The 22,238-nt window shown below is 44.6% G+C and overlaps 1 protein-coding gene across 4 annotated transcripts in view; it reads left to right on the plus strand.

Moving 5' to 3' along the window:
- The window catches only part of UBAP1L (ubiquitin associated protein 1 like), a 17,005-nt gene extending 8,430 nt beyond the window's left edge, over positions 1-8,575 (plus strand). Inside the window, exons 4-6 of one of the 4 annotated variants that reach the window (XM_034783523.1) lie at positions 3,503-3,604; positions 4,985-5,130; positions 5,823-8,575. In XM_034783523.1, the coding sequence (XP_034639414.1) occupies positions 3,503-3,604; positions 4,985-5,119 (237 nt within the window). In that variant the 3' untranslated portion in view covers positions 5,120-5,130; positions 5,823-8,575. Of the gene's footprint in view, positions 1-3,502; positions 3,605-4,984; positions 5,251-5,822 lie in introns of those variants that run through there. The other 3 variants (XM_034783522.1, XM_034783521.1, XM_034783524.1) reach the window with 3 other exon arrangements.
- The last annotated feature ends 13,663 nt before the right edge of the window (positions 8,576-22,238 follow it).

Consider the following 22,238-nt stretch of genomic DNA (forward strand, 5'->3'; position numbering starts at 1 on the left):
AGGTAAGCACCCTGGTGGGCCGGGCCAGTTTTATTTACCTGCTGATGCGGCAGGTTCGGCCGATCACGCCCCCCACTGGCCGCGGTTCACCGTCCCGGGCCAATGGGGGCGGCGGGAAGCCGCGGCCAGCACATCCCTCGCCCGCGCCGCTTCTCGCCGCCCCATGGGCCCGGGACGGCGAACCGCCGCCAGTGGGGGCCACGATCGCCCGAACCCGCCGTATCAGCAGGTAAATAAAACTGGCCCGGCCCGCCAGGGTGCTTACCCTGGCGAGCCGCGTGCCGAACGTTGCCGACCCCTGCGTTAGTGGGTGGCTTATGGCTGACACTGAAGTAATAGTTCTTCAAAACTTTTGGATAGTCCTTGTTCATTCCCTCTGGGGCACCTGGCATTAGCCACTGTCGAAAGACAGGATACTGAGCTAGATGGACCTTAGGTCTGACCCAGTATGGCCGCTCTTATGTTTTATGTTTCTAATGTAACTGTTCTCATTATCTGCATAAATGCCCATTCTTTTTTTAAATTCTTCTAACTCTTGGCCTCAACTGTACTATTACGATATAGTAGTGAGTTCTGCAGGCTGACTATGCATTGTGTAAGAAAGTTCTATCCGTTTTAAATTTGCTGTCATTCCACTTTATTGACTGTCCTATTGTTCTGGGAACACAGAATATTTTAGGGATGTTTTTAACAGTGGGTTTCCCCGCCCTGGGTCCAAACCTTGCTCCCAGGGAAGAATAGTGGTTTTCCCCAGTCCTTCATCCTGAAGCCATCACTTTTCTCCATTTTGGTTCGACCTAATCTTGCAGTCTGTGCCATTCCTGTGCTTCATCTCTGGCTGTGAGGGTGGAACTTACAGGCTGCTCTCTGAATTGGCTGGCAAGACACTGGGAGTTTAAAACCAGTGTACAATGCAACCTGTTTTAAGCAGCCACCTATGGAATCATCAGAAATTGGTGGCCTAGGAGAGATGGGCCTTTTCAGTGAGGGTCAAACAAACTTGTAATGGAAATCTTGGGAATACATTCAAGGGAATGTGTAAGCCATGGGCTTGTTAACTGGAGTGGATTTAGTTTGAGTCATTGCATTGCTTTTCTTTGATATGAAAAAACAAATATTTTTTCTGCATAGCATGACAGGTAACATAATGAGGAGGGGAGGACGGATAAATTACCGAGCTACAAGTGTACCGAAGAACTTCATGTTCCAAAGATTATAATGCTAGAATAAAAACCCCTTTAAGAAGTTTTCTCTGATATAAGATGCTCGCACTGAGGCTACCTGGTGTTTATAACAATCCTCAACCTCATTATAAGACCCAGGAAAAACCCCAGAGAGAACAGCTTATGATAGGAGCAAGCATTAAACTGTCTATGTATTTAGTTTTAGTTTTGCAGAGCATGCCTATCTAACGTTTTGTGGGTGCATTAATATTCTTGAAGACTAAATGCAAAACTTGTTGTTCCTAAATCCATTCCTCCAGGGTAAGCTAGCTACATTCTTTCTCCACCTCCACAGGCAAAAGATTAGTCTATACTGTACCATGAGGTCAATAAGTCACAATATTTAAAAACCTGTTTTTGTTTAGTCTTACTGGTGGTTTTTTATAATGCTGAAATCATCCTGTTTATGCCAGTTTTGCACAAGTTCCATACTCTGCTTACACAAAATGTCAGGTTCTCTGAATTGTTTGCTTCTGCAGTGAAGATTGTAAGCCAATGTCCCTGTTAATGGCCAAAGAAATATTGTCAACAGCACTGGCTTTTTAGGAAGGAAGGTCATGAGACAAATAAAAACAGCAAGTTATTCATGTAAATGGCAAGCAAATAGAGGCTGTAATATTTGATATGATAATACCAAGTGAATGTAGGTTGTGCTTTTTAATCCTCATTACCACACTGCGGGAGAAATGAGTATTCGGCCAAATTTTTTTCTTAGCTTTAGAAAGCCTTTTTTTATTTTTATTTTTGGACATTTAGCAAGTTTTATGATCTTTTAGTGAATCCCTCTACTGGCTTTGATGCTGTTAGTCTGGCAGTGGGCCACTCATTTTCTTTTACTTTGGAGATTATAAATCAAATTCTCCTCTGGCATCAACAGACACCACTTCACTGAAGTCTATGGAGTTGCACCCGCTTACACCAAAGTGGTGAATTTGGCCCTGGCTTTTTTTACCATTATATATTTAATTTATTGTTTGTCACATAAGTTTTTGGGCAGTGAATGGCTTATGTGATATTTATAAGATACCACTGGGAATTGTGCTGTCAGCACTCCAAGAACAACGAGGAAAGCCAAAAATAACTGTTTACTTTCAGTAATGATGGCAAACAGGCCTCCTTTGGGGTGGGAGGCATGTTCTGCTCTATATTCTGGAGCAAGACCCTAGAGGGTTGAAGTTTTGAACATCAATAGTGACACTGTGAGGATGGCAGGTTAGAGTTCAGCACTATCTAGCACTTTAATGATACAGTCTTTAAAAAAAAAACAAAAACTTTAAAATATTTTCCCCCCACATCAAGCAGAGTTCAGATTTCTGGATTCCCCGAGGGAGGGGGTGTCCCTCTCTTTGTTCATATTTCCCACACCCAGAGAATGGGAAGATCTTAGATGATTATCTTCTCCAGGGAAGTGATGAAAGTCCTGCTGCCTGAGTCACTGAAAACTCATAGAAACAAAACATTAGGCAACGAATTGAATGGAACAAGTTTGCGTTGACTCTTTCCCATCTCTTTTTTAAATTTGTGATACTCCCTCAACTCCGTATCTAAAAACTGGTGCAAAAACACAGCTGACCTTAATGGAGACTGAAAGACAAACTGTCTAGTCCCCTGAAGTGTGGCTGTAACATACAGCTTTCTCCAGCTTGTGGGATAATTGTACAATGCACAAATTACTTATATTCCATGCGTTTCTTGTTACAATCCTAGTCTATTCTCCAATCCCAAATTCAATCTGAACAGTCCAGCGTTAGCACCATTGGGCACCTAAGAATTTAGGCTAATTAAGAAAAACATCCAATTTTGCACTTTTTAAAAAAAGTAAAGGGCCAAATCCTTAGGTGATATAAAACAGTGTAGCTTACTCAAGCTACCCTGATTTGCACCAGCTGAAAATCTGGCCCACATTGAAGGAATGTTTGCATAAATAAGCCTCATACAATACCAGGGCTGAAATCTTGGCCCTACTGAAGTCAGTAGGCCCAGAATTTTATGAAGCAGGGGGCCCAGCCTCTCAATCAGGAAAGGTCCATCATGGTGGAACAATTTGTCCCTCCCTGTACATCTGGCTCTGGGTAATCAGACCCTCATTCCCTCGAGGAGTTCTGGTGACACCTCAGTCATAAGAACAACCTCCAAGACGGAGCCTCCATATTGCAGTGGTGGACTGGCAGACTCCTTCAATCAAAGATTTCATATACAGGCAATATATTTTGATTGCTGCTCACCCTCTCTCCCGGAGGTTATATTAACCCAGTTTCTTTGCTGTCTCTCTGTTGTAGTTTCTCAGTTACCTTAGTGCCTGTGACAGGTTGCTGAAACAGGGCTACGAAGAGGGGCAGGTGGAAGAGGCAATGGAAATGTTCCAGTACTCGGAGAAGAAGGTCAGAAGCAGTTAGGTGCCTTCAGAGCAAAGAGTAATGTTGCTTAGGCCTTGTATTAGAGGTGGGACTGAATCAAACCCCCAGCACGACCTCCAGAACCCCTTTCCTTGTGGGCTACACTGAGCTCACACAGGGAGTGCAGAATATTGGTGAATGGCTCCATTACTGCCCCCACCCCTTGCAGTGGAAACACTCTGGTTCCATAGCCCCTCCACCGATGAATTCTATACCACATGGGCACCAGCCTCCCCAGTGGTCCATCTATCTACTAGTTCCACAATGAGTTGCCAAGGCCCCTATGCAGACTCTCCCCTGTGTGCCTTCCTTTCCCCAGATGGCAGAGCCCTGGCACTGTGACTGTGTGTGTTGGCATTTATGAAGTCACTTTTGGCCAAGGGTGTTGGGAGGTGCCCCTAACAGTGTGAAAAGCTGGCACGGAAGAGGATAAGCACTACTGAATTTTGGGTCTGGACTGTTTGGCATAACCCCAACTTTCACAACACGCAGGATTGCACCTTTCCCTTCTGCTGACTTAGTTGCAGATGAGAGGCTGTGGAAAATACCGAGGCCAGTAAAGGTCTGGTGCAAGAATGAAGGATATTGGAGGGGAGAGGAGGGGGAGGGGAAGCACTAAAAATAAATACCAGCTCATACTCAGTATTTTTTTCTGATTTGATACATCTTTTTCATGTAACTACCGTATTTCATAATATAGACTGAAATTCTATTTTGTTATCCGATAATGGTAATATTTCCCCCCAAATGAGTAGTATTTCACCATACTATTGGATAGGGGCCACTTCACCAATTCCCAAAGGGTGTCAATCTGGTTCTGAAGTGAGTGACTGTTTTATCATAAACAGTACTGAAATAAAGAAACAATAGTTGTTACCTGCCATTAAAAACTAACCCCTCTGTCTGTTCCGTCCATGGAGTGTGTCCAGAAAAAGGACATTTTCTCTCTTTTAGAGAGGTGGGACCAGATTTAGCACTGGTGCCGACGGGTGTCACGCCACTAAGTCAGTGGACTGGTGTCCACTTTTATCTGTGGTGAATTTGGCCCAGGGTTTTCAAACTATTCTGTTCCTAGTTCTGCCTGAGCAGCCCCTGCACATATCTGGAGCCTCATTGACTTCTTGGGGGCCCTGCCTAAGCACAGGAATTCACCTGTATGGAGCAGCATTCAGAATCAGGGCTTTACCATCCACATTCTGTGCCATTGATTTCAACATTGTTCTTTAAGCGTAATGAATCCTGCTAGATCATATAGCTCGGTTGCATCTTTTCACATACTGCTGCTTCCGCTGAAACCTTACAATGAATTCCCCTTGAATCGAGAATGATAAAATAACTTCCTTTCTGTTCCTTTTTTTCCCCCAGGCAGCTGAATTCCTGCATCTTTTAGTGCAATTTAAGGATATGGGTTTCCAGCAAGCTGAAATCAAAGAGGTTCTTCTGCTTTATGAGAATCATAGAGATAAGGCACTAGAAGAGCTGATGACACGAACACAGTGACCAAATCTCTGGTAACAGTGATATCTTTTCATCTCTAGATTGACCACACCATAGCCCCATGCATGTCAGTTTCATTCTAGACGCAGTGAAAGGTATGACTACAGCCCCTCAGAAATAAACCATTAAAGTTGCATCTCATTTTCTCCTCACTTTCTGTGAACATCTATTACAAGTGGCTTTGTCACTGTACCATGGCAGTGGCTTTATATCAGAAGTTTTTCTCTGCACCCCCACTTTCCACATGCACACCTTGACTATCTCACTGTTTTGGATAAAATGGAATTGGATCCAAGCCACCATGTGTCTTAAATTCTGCAAAAACCAGGCCATGGCTTACAAGGCTTTGTAAAACATGGCCTCTTCAGTCACTCTGGGATCACATACAGTATAGTCTCTGTTTTTTCTATAGTACAATACCAGCAAATATAGCCAGATGTGAGCTTTACAAAACACAAACCAACAGAAGAGGTTGTTTTTTTTAAAAAAGCAGAACATTTCCCCAGAAAATTAGTTCCTGTTTTCTTGAGATGAGTCTTGGTCCTGTCTGAAGTGTGTAACCAAATTCTAGATTTCAGCCAAATAACGTTGGCTTCCCATTTAAAAGGAGAAAGGTAAAATGAATACAATATTTAACTGAGTGTAAGAGAAGAAAACAGGCTTCTGTTGTAATTTTGTTGGTAACTAATATATCATGTTTATCTAGTAAGATGAAAAATGGCTTATGCAAGACCTATGCCCTGCATGTACAGGAATTTTCATGAAATTTGGAAGAGAACTGAAGGAATGATTCTGCTCTGTGTCCAACTGAAGAAAGTGTGGGGAAGCAGCACAGTTCCAGAAGGTGGGAAGCAGTGGCTCAAATAATCAGGTTTTGCACAGTCTTCAAGATCTGGAAAATTTGGATGTAGGTTTTTTTTCTGGTGTAACTGACATACAAAGAATGTAACGGATCCAAATCACCACCTTGGGTGTCTCTCTGCCCTTTGCAACGTTACAGGGAGAGTGTTGTCACATAGATGAACTCAAGCATTTGATTTTCCTTTGAATTAGTCATAGATGTAATTGCTTGTGAGTACGGGATATTTTCTTTTTTTCTTAAATGTGACTTTTCCTATGAAAATGCCAACTGGCACAACTTAGCAGGGGCAGTCCTTAATTAGTTGCAAAATATTTACCATTTTCCATTGTGTCCAATCTATTTCAGCTGAGTTAAACAATCTGTCCTTACGTTTCTCCCCCATGTTCCCATTTATAGCTTTAAATATCGTTGTTTGGGAAATGTCCCTCTGTTACTGCTTGATATCCGCCCATCCTCCTTAGGTGTCACGCAGGGCTGGAACACTGGCTCTTGAAAGAGAGGTGGGTGATCTCATGGTTAAGGCACTAGACTTTGACAAGGGACTTGAGTTCAATTCCCAGCTCTTCTACAGGCTTCCTGTAGGACTTGGTACAATCTCTTAATCGCAGTTATGAAATGGAGGTCTGTTTTAAATAGACTGTAGACTCTCTCTTGTTATGGCATGCCATGGACTGGGTACACGTCTCAGGAAGTCTTGATTGTCTCGTCTATGGCTGTGTCACAGATCCTAATGAGCGCCCTTGCCTGGCCACACGCTAGGATTGCTGTGAGGGGAATCTAAGTCTTTGTCCTCTGGCTCCCCGGGCCTGACCAGAGCCCATCCACTGCCCCAATCTCGAGGTCCCTGGGCACACTCTCAAGGCACAGACCTTCTATCTGGCACCCCCTCCAAGGGTTGGAACCTGCTGATCACCCACCTAGCTCCTCTGGGCACAGCACTGGCCCTCCAGACTCCCCGGTACTTAAACACGCGCCTCTCCCGAAGTCCACCCAAAAGGTGCGAAGCTTCTAGGTTACAGGTTAATTCTCTCAGGGGCTCACAGTAGTTGTGATGCAGTCAACACACATTGCCCAGTCGAACATGGTTATGCTCTTAACAGATCAAGCACAGGAGAGTACAGATCATACAAACCCTCCTAAATACAGTGTCCCTCATGGGCTTAACCTTCCCTTGGGGTCTTTGGGAATCATCTGTCTTCCAGCAGGCAGGCGATGTCCTCCACCCTCATGCCTACCCTGCCCCTGTAGCGGACTCCCTCACCATCATCTGGGGCAAAATGGCTCTCTCCCCCGGTCTCCTCCGGTGAGTCCCTTTAGTCTCCCACTAGGGTCACCTGCTTTTTTTTGTTCTCCTGGTAACTTTCCATTACTTCCAAACCCTACTCCCTTCAGACAACCGGAGGAAGTGTCTTGTCGACAGCTGCAGGAACAAATACACCCATTGTCCCTGTTTTGAATAGACGATTGCAGCTCACTCACCGTTGTCTCTGGCCAGCAGAAACATAACACCACCCTGCTCATTCATGGTGGAGCCACATACAAGTAGGCTTCCCATGACACAGTCATTTCATAAAATCGTCCCTCATTCAGAAGTGGTACCGACAGAACCCCCAGTTCATCACAGACTAGACGGGAATCGCTTTGATCCCTAAGCTTTCCATGCTTCCCCTTTGTCTGTATATAACTGAAGAGAGCAATATGGCTGTCCTACTGGAGAGATGCTCAAGCTACCGATATATGTTGTAAATACAAAACACTGAAACAAACCGAGACAATCCTGAAACCTTGACTCATATGAGTAGTCCCAATGAGATCAAAGGGACTACTCCAGTGAGTAACTCTAAATCTGCATATTAACACTTGGTCTCCCAATCAGAACACATGCTTTAAAAAAAATTAGTTTGCCCGGTAAGTTAGTTCTCTGTGTGACAGGAATTCTGCATCCGTATCTGTCACATACATACTTTTCCTTTCCTCACTTCCTTGCAGAAATTTTTCACTTAGTTACACGAACATTTATTTTTGAACACAGTCCATATAAGGCAAGTCCATTCTACAGACAGAATTTTTCATCCCATTTATTGTTGCCAAGATGATGTCACTTTAGAAAAAAAAAAAAGTCTTGCAAAATGTTAACATCTGATTAAAGAAACAGTTTAAAATCTAACTTCTTCTTCAGAGAAGTACACATAATTAAGATGTAAGGGAATAGATAACTGTTGTGTGTTCCACTCCAGTGACTACAAAACATTCTGACTGCAGTATCTTTAGGGTAGGAAATAACATTTGCAGATGGTTTTGTGCCCACTTATGGTAGAAGGGGTCACTGTGCCTAATGGTCTGTGGTTGAAAGTTTGTGTCGAGATACTTTTTTGGCCTTGTATAGCTGATTTCCCCCCACCTGTTCTTCTTTGCACAATTCTCCTTTCAGCCCTACACAGCTGGCAGTTCTATGTACAGGTGGCTTATCATTTTTACTTTGTTGTGTGTTACTTTCACTTTAGCTTTATGGACAGGTTGATTTAATCCAGGGGTAGGCAACCTATGGCACAGCACGGGAGCTGATTTTCAGTGGCACTCACACTGCCCGGGTCCTGGCCAGCTGTCGGGGGGGGGGGCTCTGCATTTTAATTTAATTTTAAATGACGCTTCTTAAACATTTTAAAAACCTTATTTGCTTTACATACAACAATAGTTTAGTTATATCTTATAGACTTATAGAACGAGACCTTCTAAAAACATTAATATGTATTACTGGCACACGAAACCTTAAATTAGAGTGAATAAATGAAGACTCAGCACACCACTTCTGAAAGGTTGCCGACCCCTGATTAATCAATGTATTCTTGCCTTGCACACTGAATCCCAACACATTTTTCTTCTCTAAATGTTACAACTCTAGGACACTTTGTATTTTAGTCTTGTGTATTTCAGGACATCTAAAAGCTGTGGACAAAAGCAAACGAAGGGAAGAAAAGGTGTTCAAAGGGGATAGAGGTTGTCTTTCTTGGCCTCTTTGAGGCTATACTTATAAGGAATGGAAAAAGCCTGCTGTATTAAACGATCCGGGATGAGTTACATAAGCCTGTAATAGTTATTTTAACTACTCTAAAAAGGGGGTTGCGCTGATTACTCAGGTTAAGGTGATTTTAAAACATAATGCCCTATATGTGCTGCTGTTAGTTTAGGAGACAACAGTTTTAAGTGTTAACTGACCTCAGCTAAGATAGGACATAACTTTGCCTTCGCTGAGTTTATACTCGCCAGTTTGCAAGTAGTAGTGGCAGGTTTCCAGTTGTAATGGTTTAGTTCTCTCCTGGAGTTTTAAATGCAAACAGATGTACAGCCTGCTTCTCGCTTGTTACATTTTTGTCAAATAATGCGTGCAATTATAAAAAGGTTAATGAAGCAGAATGACTGGAGGAGCACTCTGCTTTCTATCTTTGTCATATATGGTCTCGTATCAAAAAGGCTTTCTACTGATCTTAGCATCCTTGTACTAAGTAACATCTCATTTCAAAATAAAAAGTAAAAATATAAAAATCGAAGCTGTTTATGATTTGAATTGAAAGCAACTGAACCAATGAGGGGAAGGAGGATGAGAATCCAAAGATGAAAATCATGTATACAAAGTGTTTACTAAATTGAATGTCCTCTGCGAATTCACAAGTAGATATGAATATTTTAGGCGCAGATACTTTACTCCCTCTCCGGAGAAGGGTTGACTCATTTCCAGAGCAACCAGCTGTTTTCAGGACACCTGAGAGAGACATGCAGGGACTGACAAATTAAAAATGCCTTGACCTGAGCCTAAAGGCCTGGTGATTGCATAATTTCTACTACTTAAAATGAAGCAGTCATTTAAGCATTAGCAGGCAGTGGAATGTGTTACAAATTGTTGTAATGAGCCATAAAATCAATATCTCTGTTGAGTCCCTAGCTTTTAGTGTTTAGCAGAGCTATGAATTAAAGTTGCCTTTGGAAGGATAGCTATAAAGCCCCTGAAATCTAACCACTAGATAGTGATCAAACCAGCACACAAAAGGGGCCGCAATATAGTCCTTAATCATGATGGCTATATCAATGAGGCCAATGGACAACTCTCTGACACCACCTACCATAAAGAACTCGAAAAGCCCATAAAACAATTTACACAGGAATTTTAAGATACCATCAAATCCTTCCCCAAATACTTCCAAGACAATTTCTGCAACCTCTTCACCCATGAACTCACCCCAGGGACCTTCTACATGCTTCCCAAGACATGCAAACCAGTACTATCTGCCCACTGCCCTCTTACTGAGGGACAGGACTCATATAAACCATCTTCTAACCATTCATCATACCAAGGGCCAGCTTCTTCCAAGATTCTACAGACTTCCTCCAGAAACACTGCAACATTAACAATCTCCCCCATCCTTGCTACCATGGGTTTCACCTCCCTATACACCAAGATCCCTCACCATAGCAGCATCACTGACTGCCTCAAATACAATGCTCAGAAATCCACCCCAAACACATTGCCAAACTCATCCATTTCATCCTCACCCACAACAACTTCACATTTCACAACAAACACTTTGTCCAAGCCATGGGACTAGCCAGGAGTCTGAGGATGGCTCCCCAATTTGCCAACCTCTTCCTGGGCCACCTTGAGGAAAACTTTCTGGAAAATGCACCAAGAAACCAATGATTGACTGAGTTACATTGATGATATTGTTATCCTGTGGACAGACAGCCTAAACTCCCTCATTGATTTCCACCACACCTTCAATAACCACCACCCATCCATCCAACTCTCTCTAGAACGCTCCCACACCAACATCAACTTCCTGGATATCACAATCAGCTTAAACAATGGAACCCTACAAATGACTATAAACAAGAAACCCATGGATCACCACATTTACCTTCACAGATCCCACGACCACCACAGACATCCCAAGAAATCTGTTTTCCGCAGCCAGGCACACCGATACCACAGAATTTGCTCCAAAGAGAAAGTCTAGGGGACACACCTAAACACATTTAAAACCACCTTCACTAAACCAGGACATTCCACCAGAGATGTAGATCACGTTGTGGAATGGGCCACCCAAATATCCAGGGAGAACCTGCTTCCATACAGGAAAAAGAAACCTCCCTGACCACATGCCCCTAGTTGTCACTTACCACTCCACACTGGAATGTACCTGGGGTATCCTCAAACAACTACAACCCATGTTTGATGGGGATCACATCCTGAAAGAAACTTTCCCAAACCCCTTCTTCTGGCCTTCAAACAACTCCCCAACTTCACCAAGCTCAACATCAAAAGCGAGCTCCCCACAGATACACCAACTCAAAGTGGCACCAGATCCTGCTGTAACAACAGATGCAAAATCTGTGGACATAACTCCTCTGTAATGATCATCAATACCCCCCCCTCCACAAAAGACCTTTCAAGAATCATGGGTCCTACACATGCCTATCATAGCATATGGTGAACCTCACCCAATGCATCAGATGCCCCAACAACTACTATGTGGGTGATACCAGACAACCACTACGCTCAAGAATGAACTGACAGAGAAAAATGATACAAGGCAAAAACACCCTCTCACCTGTGGGGAACACTTTTCACAAAGTGATCACTCCTTATCTGACCTCTCAGTCCCCATCCTCAAAGGAAATCTGCACAACAATTTTGAAAGGCAGGCCTGGGAACTTAAATGTATAACTGTGCTAAACACTAAAAACTGGGGACTCAACAGAGATACTGATTGTATGGCTCTGTCAAGGCTCCTTCCCCACTCTGAACTTTAGGGTACAGATGTGGGGGCCTGCATGAAAACTTCTAAGTTTAACTACCAGCTTAGATCTGGTCTGCTGCCACCACTCCCAATGTGCTAATTCCCTTCCCTGGGTAGCCTTGAGAGACTTCACCAATTCCCTGGTGAATACAGATCCAAACCCCTTGGATCTTAAAACAAGGAGAAATTAACCATCCCACCTCCTTTCTCCCACCAACTCCTGGTGGATCAAGATCCAACCCCCTTGGATCTAAAAACAAAGAAAATCAATCAGGTTCTTAAAAAGAAGGCTTTTAATTAAAGAAAAAGGTAAAAATCATCTCTGTAAAATCAGGATGGAAAATAACTTTACAGGGTAATCAAACTTAAAGAGACCAGAGGACCCCCCCTCTAGCCTTATGTTCAAAGTTACAGCAAACAGAGAGAAACACTCTAGTAAAAGGTACATTTACAAGTTGAGAAAACAAAGATAAAACTACCACGCCTTGCCTGGCTGTGCTTACAAGTTTGAAATATGAGAGACTTGTTCAGAAAGATTTGGAGAGCCTGGATTGATGTCTGGTCCCTCTCAGTCCCAAGAGCGAACTCTCCCCAAAAACAAAGAGCGCAAACAAAAGCCTTCCCCTCACCAAGATTTGAAAGTATCTTGTCCCCTTATTGGTCCTTTGGGTCAGGTGTCTGCCAGGTTACCTGAGCTTCTTAACTCTTTACAGGTAAAAGGATTTTGGAGTCTCTGGTCAGGAGGGATTTTATAGTATTGTACACAGGAGGGCTGTTACCCTTCCCTTTATAGTTATGACAGGCTCATTACAATGTTTGGTAACACACCCCACTGCCTGCTAACCCTTAACTGCCCGCTTCATTTTAAGTGGTCTCCTATAGCATAGGTGAACCCTTTACACTTAACAATGTGTCCCCTCTTATATTTAGCTTAGCTGCTCTGGTGCCTTCCCCAGTCCTGAAGAATTGCTCTGTGAACCTTTCAGAGTAGCAGCCGTGTTAGTCTGTATCCGCAAAAAGAACAGGAGTACTTCTTTTTGCGGATACAGTCTAACACGGCTGCTACTCTGAAACCTGTCATTATGCAAGGCACTGCATTTAGCCGTATGGAGTGGAAATCCATCAACCTCATGAAAAAACTCGTACAGGTACAGACAGACATCATCTTCCTTTCCAAATGCAAGCAGATGGACATCATACCAAAAGGACTAAAGGTAAAAAATCCATTTTAATTTGTTAGTCTCTAAGGTGCCACAAGTACTCCTGTTCTTTCTGTGAACCTTGTAAGCTTATCCCTTCTACCAACAAAAGTTGGCCCAATAAAAGATATATATTACTTCACCTACCTTGTCTCTCTAAAGAAACAGTGCCTAGCTATATAATTATTGGCTCCACTGCCATTTCCATTATAAACTTCTTTACCAAAGCATTCATATTGCAGCCTTAAAATTTTGCTTCCAGGCCAAAACATGGCACAGGTGGTATGGAGCTACATTGAGTACTTGGATAGAGGCAGTAAATGAAGTATTTTTGGTATCTTTGTCTTGAACTGAACAAACAGGCTTTTAAAATTTGCCCAGAACATGTCTGACCTGATCTGTCTGGACCAGGGAAATGTTTGGATTTCACAGTTCCCTTGCATTCCTGCGAAGAACTATGCTAATGTTCTGAGGACGTAGGGTAACAGCTACAAACAGATACTGTGCCAGACTTGTTCTGTGCATTGTACAATGAGGCCTTGATCCTGACTGGGGTCTCTAACAGAAGTAGTAAAAATCATATTCTGGAGATTCTCTTGCCACCTGCAATATTTGTGAAACCCCATTTGAAAAGTCTTGTTTGTGACTGACTGTGGAACCTCTTTGTTGTTTGAAATGTTCACCCTGAAAGTGCACAGCTGAGGGCTGGAAAGTTCCTTGTAGTTGTGTGAATGACTTTAAGACAAGACTAGCAGGAAATGTTCACACCTTTGGTGTAGATCTTGTTTCAATGAGCAGAACTCTAAGCTAAATCATGAGGTGGAAACTTTTCTGCCAAGCCATGGTGAGATGGCTATTTTTGTGTTTCTTAATTTTGGTAAAAAGAGCAGGAGTATTTGTGGCACCTTAGAGACTAACAAATTTATTTGCGCATAAGCTTTCATGGGCTACAGCCCACTTCATCGGATGCATAGAATGGAACATATAGAAAGAAGATGTATATACATACAGGGAATATGAAAAGGTGGAAACTGCCATATCAACTCTAAGAGGCTAATTAATTAATTTGAGCTATTATCAGCAAGAAAAAAAAACTTATGTAGTGATAATCAAGATGGTCCATTCAGACAGTTGACAAGCAGGTGTGAGGATACTTACCACGGGGAAATAGATTCAATTTGTGTAATGGTAAAGTCACATCCGGCGAGTGCAAACTCATCAGTGGTATTGAACTTGGTTTGATCTGGCATCTCATTCTGGACAGAGATCCAAATGACATGACCTAATGGTGAGTTAAGGCCCATGCAACAGTTAAGCCCTTGAAGTAGAGTCAAGTGTGGCTAAAGTGGTCTACAGGCCTTGTGCTGCTGCAGAGGAGTGAATTTCACTGCTTACGCAGAGATCTCTTGGCTTCCATGGGACTGCTTGTGAGGCAGCAGCTGTGGTAGGGTGACCAGATGTCCCGATTTTATAGGGACAGTCCTGATTTTTGGGTCTTTTTCTTATATAGGCTCCTATTAACCCCCACCCCCGTCTCGATTTTTCACATTTGCTGTCTGGTCACCCTAGCTGTGAGGGGCCCCACACATTAATAAATGATCACAATGAGCAAATACTCGATAATGAACTCCCTGTTCAGAGGCAGGAGAAGCAAGGATTGGACCCTAGCTGGGTTTTCCGATGACCTGAGGTGCTCCAATGACATTGTGATGAGCATAGTGTAAAAGGCTAGGTGGGCAGACAGATAGGAGCGCCGCCAGCTTTTCTGCCACCCTAGGCTGCGGAAGGTCCCACCCCGAAATACCGCCCGCCACAGAGGTGGCGGAAGGTCCTGCCGCCGAAATACTGCCGTGGTCACCGCCCCCCAAATTGTAGTACCCTGGGCGACTGCCTAGGTCGCCTAATGGGTTGCGCCGGCCCTGCAGACAGATGTCTTGTGCAAGGAGAATGCTAATTTGCAGCACAGAGTAAAGTTGGAAGCAGAAAATGGTGGAAGGGAAAAAATAAATGTCCAGTGTAGGAGTCAAGGCAACCTCACTGAGACCCTGATGGTACCTGGAGTTCTGCCTAGGTGGCCCCTATACCCAAACACAGAGCCTCATGCAAGTCAATGAGCTCTATGCAAGCCCAGAGGTCTGTACATGTGCCGCTCCTGCTATGATCTGTGCTCTGAGCACTTGTACTGTCCACCGTTCTGTCCCACGCACCAAGTTCTCCATTCACGCAGCCTAATGCTGCCCTGAGATGCACCATTCAGTTCATGTCAAAGCCGATCATCGACTTCAGCTGCATCGGGCCTGTGTATTCAGTTGAGTTCTGTGAATGGAAAATGAACTATTTTATAATCCTCAGCATCCTTGCTGGATTCTACAGTGGAAACTATTTTAATGAAACTGGTAGCTGAGAAAACCAAGGTGGTGGCCTAGACCAATGGCAGGGGCAAGTGGAGACCGATGAACAAAAAAAAAAATGAATCTGGACAGAGAGATGTCTTTTAAAAGGCAGTAACTGTTATGACCCACATGGCTGCATACTTGACAATGCAGGGAACTTGGCAAGAGCTCGAAATCCAAGAATTTGAGGCATGCCAGCTGGCATTCTTTTCTGTTCTATTTAGATTCTGGAGGCATGGAGGGTTAGGAGCCTACTCAATTTGTGGAAGAATGGTTGTGTAATATTTTGGCTCTTCATGTTGATCACTACTTTATATGCCCTGATAGGCAGAGTCAGTCCGGCCAACAGAGAGCTCTTCTAGCAATGCTGTGTGTAAGGTTTGTAGAAATATGAGAGAGAGAGGGGAGGTAACAGTTCTCCAAATACTCCAGAAAAAGGGTATTAATTTGGTGTGATCCAATAATGATCTTCCCAGCTCTTAGCCTCAGAACCCAAGAAAGAAGGAAAGCAGGGGAAGAAATTAAACCTCCAAGTGTTCAGTGACCTGCCTGATGAAACTGTGAGTACAATGTCAAAACGACATGTTTGGCTCTTTGTATCTGGAAATAATGGACCCTTTGACAATGTTTATGAGCTTGAAGGTGAACCCAGGCTGCTCTTCTATTGATATTTTCTCCTTTCTTATACTTTCAGAAGCCTCTGCCTGCCCTAGTTTATCAGTCCTAAATATATCCTTATTGGCGAAACCGTGGCTCTTAGAATAAATAGCATTGTCTCTCTGAAGTCCTTGGCTTAGCTGGCCCTGCCGCTTAGCAGGTGTCTCAGAGAAAAGGGAATAATCAGTCAGTGCAGTCTTGGGCATTATGGGGCTGATTGCCAAGGGGCAGCAGCTCAACGAACCCTGGCACTTCAGCGCCCGGGCTGTCATCCACGCAACCAGCTGGGGGTGTGTGTGTGTGCACCAGTAGCCCTGCACCAGTAGCCGTGCACCAGGAACGCCAGAAAGCACCAATGGGGCCTTGAGCTCTGCAGGGACCTCTTGGCGCTATTGGAATGCAACTAGGGCCGGTGTTTCAGAAGGGCTGAGCCCCCAAAATCCAATCGCAGTCAATGGGAGCAGCGGGTACTTAGGCCCACAATAAACAATGAGAGACGTGGGGGTAAATCCGCCTCCTTGGCCCCTCTCCAATTCACGGAGAGAACCAGGAAAGTTCCTAGTCTTCCCTCTCCTTGTACACCTGAAACACGGATCTACCCTAGACTCAGCTTACCACCGTACACATCCTTTGCCAGTGCCCTCCCTGATCCCAGTAACTTACCAGTTTGTCAACAGTGGGACTGGGGCCTTCTTCCCATGCTTGAAGGCGATTTCAGTGATTCCAGATGTATTTTCCCCTTCTTTGTGATGCGCTGTTCATTTTAAAATAGCCTGATCATGGCACTGAGGTGTGGGAAACTTCTTGGGAGAGCTTTAAATCTGCCTGATTCAGGCTCTGTTTTGCAAACAGGAAATACTTATTTTCTTCTGTTTAAGAGGCTGTCAAAATTTAGGAGCAGGTCAGTGGGTAGCCACTGAGAGCTCTTATTTATGCCTTTTTCTCTATCTGCAGAAAGGGAATGTATTGGGCACTGCTTGAACTAATAGATTCGTTCCAGGATCTCAAAATAGGACAATGTCAAGCAAGCTAACGCTCCCTAAACCTTGCGGGGTTCACACTAGGCAGCCTCTGTGCTTCTCTGAGGCAGCAGTAAAACTTCCCCCAAGTCTCCCTCAAGGGAGGTGGCTGTGACGGTACCTCCCATCAGGCTTTATGGAAATATGCTTAGAATGTGTTTTATGCTACATATGCCCTGTAACATATCTCCGTAAAGGTTATGATCTACTGAATGTATTCATCCTATTTGTATGTATGTATCATTTTTGTATTCAAAGTTATGAATGTTATGAATGTTGGCAGGGTACTGGCTTGGTTTCTAAATAACCTTAGTAGAGCATTTGGTCAGTTCCTGGAGAAAGGAATGTTGAAATCAAGGACCTAATCAAGAAACACGTAATGGACAATAGATCTTGGAATGCTCCAGTCCACATAAGAAGTCTACTTGAGGATGTTCAAGGTAGCATGTATACAGTGGATGCTACCTGTAAAAACTGTGAGTCATGCATGGACATGTGACTTGCCCAGGTGACTCCTAAACTCCACCTTGGAGCTGGACTTTGCATAGGAGTGAGGAGGGGGTCTCCACCCACAAGAGAAAGTCTATTTAAACCCCTGGGAGACCCCTCCATTTTGTCTTCAGCTGGCTAAAGAGAGAACATCTCCACCCCCCAGGATACTTGGAAGAACTGGAACAAAGGGCAGTGACTGCAAGGGGTGTGAGTGATTGCTGGACCCAGGCTAAAAGGAGATTAGTCTGTAAAAGGGAGCATTCTGGAACTGGTGAGGATCTTATCTGTATTCAGTTTGATTAGAATAGATTTGCGCATTTTATTTTATTTTGCTTGGTGACTTACTTTGTTCTGTCTGTTACTACTTGGAACCACTTAAATCCTACTTTCTGTATTTAATAAAATCACTTTTTACTTATTAATTAACTCAAGAGTATGTATTAATACCTGGGGGAGCAAACAACTGTGCATATCTCTCTATCAGTGTTATAGAGGGCGAACAATTTATGAGTTTACCCTGTATAAGCTTTATACAGGGTAAAACGGATTTATTTGGGTTTAGACCCCATTGGGAGTTGGGCATCTGAGTGCTAAAGACAGGAACACTTCTGTTAGCTGCTTTCAGGTAAACCTGCAGCTTTGGGGCAAGTAATTCAGACCCTGGGTCTGTGTTGGAGCAGACGGGAGTGTCTGGCTCAGCAAGACAGGGTGCTGGAGTCCTGAGCTGGCAGGGAAAGCAGGGGTAGAAGTAGTCTTGGCACATCAGGTGGCAGCTCCCAGGAGGGTTTCTGTGATCCCACCTGTCACAGGAGCATCATTGCTGGAGGATGTAACTTGGAGTTAGAAGATGTGGGTATTGTTTTCCTGACTCAACGATGCTGAGCATCAATGAACTTTTTTAGTCTCAGTTTCCCCATCTGTAAAAAGGGGATCACGGTACTTACCCAGCTTTGTGCATTATTTTGAAATCATTGACTGAAAACCATGGTGTGAATCCAAATAATTACTTTGTATACAATGTACCATACGTGTCTGGTGGCCCCATATAACTGCCCAATCCCCTTCTCTGCCCTCTACAGATCCCAAGCCTGTGAATCACTCTCTCTGGAATTTTGGAATTGAATGGGACTCTTTTTGGTTTGACTGTTTCTCTTCAGTTCCTACCTGTACTTTATCAACTCCTGTTCTCTCTTTACTAGTATATAGAGTATCCCCTTTAAAAAATCCTCCAAGGGATGTGTCTGTCCGAACTGTGTGCTCCTCTGCACCTGTCGGTTTTCCCCCAGCCCTTAGTTTACAAACTCTTCTACGACCTTCTTAATTTTACATGCCAGAAATCTGGTTCCATTTTGGTTTAGGTGGCATGCATCCTTCCTGGTTCCCCAATCCCTAATAAACTTAAATCCCTCCTCCGAACACTATTGTCTCATCCACACATTGAGACCCTGCAGTTTTGCTTGTCTAACTACACGTGGAAGTGGCTGCATTTCAGAGAATGCTACCATGGAGGTCCCGGACTTTCATCTGTTATCTTGCAGCCTAAATTTAGCCTCCAGGACCTCTCTCCTGGCCTTGGCACAGAATGTTTATGGATATGGGCAGCAGGTAAATGTGCATCTCTTCTGGTCGTAATTCAGGCTCTGTCAGCCACTTAGCTCTGTGTCTTTGATCCTGAACCTGCACATCTTGTTTCATCCAAGGAAGCATCAGTATTTCCATGACAGGGAAAAGGGCCAGCAGTTTAGCTAGTCTCTGCTGGCCCCTCTTCAGACAGATGGGCTCATCTCCTCCATGCTATTCTCTCTGGTCCAATAGCCAACGCACTGTTGAACTGCAAGAGCAAAGCCTGTAATGACTTGTGGTGAGAGACAATGAATCTGTCGATGCGTGGGAGACACCTTGATATGGTTCAAGAGCTAACGCTTTCATTATGGGACTGAACTAAAAGCTGCTGCAATTGCCAAGCTTACAAACGGAAAGCCCGGCCAGTGAGCTGTGCCTTTCCGGGCGGGAATACACCGCTCCAGCATTGGGAAAGGGGATAGAATTATGTTGTGATGGATATAAAACAATGAGCAATGACAAGCGAGGCAGGAGAAGACAAGGCAGGAAACAAAGCCATCTGTGCCTGGGACTTCACAAGCAGCAAGACACCTGTCAGGAAAGCAGCTTCACGCCTATACTACGGGGATTGCACCTGGCTCCTTATAGTCGTTTCCCCCCACTTTAGCTCCATGTGCAGGCTGGCAAAACCCAACCGTATCAAATTCTGTGTGGCTAAAAACTCTTCTCTGATTTGAAGCATAGTCACAACAGTGGCTACTGAACCACTCAAGTGGCTACCGTGTCGAGGAAAGGCGGCCTATGAGAGTGATGTCGGCTTTGGACTGGAAAATCGAAACGTGGGGAAAAAACACACGCTCGCTCCATAACGTCAGGAGAGGCAGTGGGGCCAATTATCCCTCCCAGTGTTACACAGGTGCAGCGAAAGAAGAATCGGGCCCCAATGAGCCTGATCCTTCTCTACAACGCTGGGGTAAGGCCGGAGTAACGTCTTTCAAGTCAGTGGAATCCCCCCAGGGGAAGTACTTGTGCCCAGTGTAGGCCAGTGTGCAACACAAGGCCAGTTTAATGATAACAAAAGTAGCACCCAGATGCCCCGACCCTGCTGCAGGGCTAGATTCTCAGCTGTTGTAAATCAGCATAGCACCATTGACTACAAAGGAGCTATGCCAGTTTACATCAGCTGAGGACTGGAGCCATCATTCCTATTCTGGTCCAGGAGTGTGGGCCAACCACAGCTCTCAGTTCCGGCTGTATAACCCCATTGATTTGTCGTGAGGCCGGAATGAGGAGCTGTATTTTGCTCCCTGTACTTCACACTAACACACCTGTTACTGGGAAGTTGTGTGAGCCACTTCAGGATTTCTACCGGGACGCACAGCTCTTGACTTGCCTGTACTTCCACTGCAGAATCCGCTGTCACTGTGAAACTGATCCGCCCCGAGATACAGCTCCCAATATAGCCTTGGACCGTGTCAAAGAAACCCGGGAGCCTGTCCCCCTGTATCATGTTCTTGGGGCGAGGTGCTGGAGTGCTGAGCTGAGAGCAGGCAGCTATTGTAATGCTCACTGACTGGAAATGGAGGAGGAGAGTGAGATCCTGCCTGCCTGAAAGAGACGACTGTCAGACAAGGGTGTGCAGGGGGTTAGCCCTTTGGGTCAGAGATCTGGTTTGAAAACCTGGCATAAGTCACAAACGAGAGTGGCCATATGTTCTCATTCCAGCTGGGACAAGGGTTTTTCATGATTCCAATTAACCTTTCATAGTCCCCCTCGTTTATAGCCAACACAACGAGTCCATCTGCTAAATGCACCAGTCAGAAAGAGGGTTGATGATTAATCCCTAACCAGGCTTCCGCCTCAGAACTGACCACTCGAATACCCCACAGTTCATGCATGTTTGGATCTGGTGTTCTGGTTCAGCCCATTATAAAGAGGGGGACACTTGCGAAGTGTGGATTGGGACCTGGGTTCAGATTCTGAGCACTCCAAGTCCGGGGACACTCAGTTTTGGGAGATTTGGTTCAGGCTACTCAGTTGTAACAGCAATATTCTCTCTCTGCCCATAGGGATGGGTGCCTTAGTGACCAGTCTCCCTGAAAAGGAGGGGCTGGATGTGGCCTCCTCAAGAGCTGATAAACCCTGCCCCCACTGCGGCACGTCCAGTCTCCTCTGCTGCTCCAGGGGATGATAGGCTGGCATAGGAATCTGCCCTGTATCGCTAGCAATCTTGCGAACGAGCAGGGAGCGTAATGAGCAGGATGTAAAGCACTGCGGGATGAGAAGGAAATATTTAACCCAACACCCACAAGAATGTTCCTCATGTCCCACATTCCCAGGGCTGCAGACTGGGCCAGATTCATCCTACGGTAACTCACCTAGGTCACTCCAGGCATCTGAAGAAGTCGGGGTTTTACCCACGAAAGCTTATGCCCAAAGAAATCTGTTAGTCTTTAAGGAGCCACTTGACTCCTTGTTGTTTTTGTGGATACAGACTAACACGGCTACCCCTCTGATACTAAGTCAGTGGTGTTACACCAGGGAGATATTGACCCATGGTTTTAATATCTCTCCCAGCAACACCATTCCGAGAGGTGTCACGTGATCAGCCAGTCAGCATTGACTGATGCTGCATTGTCATTCCCAGAGGTAACCCTTTCCCAAGGCTCTTTCTGGGGACGATGCTGTTAAGCATATGAAGGGCAGGCTACTATGAGTGAGGAAGGCCCTAAGTGTTAAAGAGAAACACTACAGAACAGTTCCAGCTCCGCATCTGGTACGAAAATCATGAGGTTGGGATTTGGATCTGGATGATTCCAGTTCAAGACTCACCCTAGAAATGTTCTTACCAGAGATGCACCGAAACAGAAGCTTGAATCCGGTGACCCCCTTTGCAAGCTGCAGAATTGGAATCCCCCAGATCCAATCCCCGACCCCCAGGTTTTGGTTCAGAATCCACGCTGGAAGCAGCTTGAAATTCTACAAGATCAGCTGGTCTTGTGAGATGTCTACCACTTTGAGCTATAGTCCTACACTAACGCCTCATAAGATTTGGGGGATGTCAGATCGAAAGCCAAGCTTTAGCGCTCGGACTTCGCCCAGCCAACTCTCAACCTAAATGTGGCAGACACCACCTGCTGTAAGC

Source organism: Trachemys scripta, chromosome 10 (assembly GCF_013100865.1).
Source record: "Trachemys scripta elegans isolate TJP31775 chromosome 10, CAS_Tse_1.0, whole genome shotgun sequence".
Taxonomy (NCBI): domain Eukaryota; kingdom Metazoa; phylum Chordata; order Testudines; family Emydidae; genus Trachemys; species Trachemys scripta.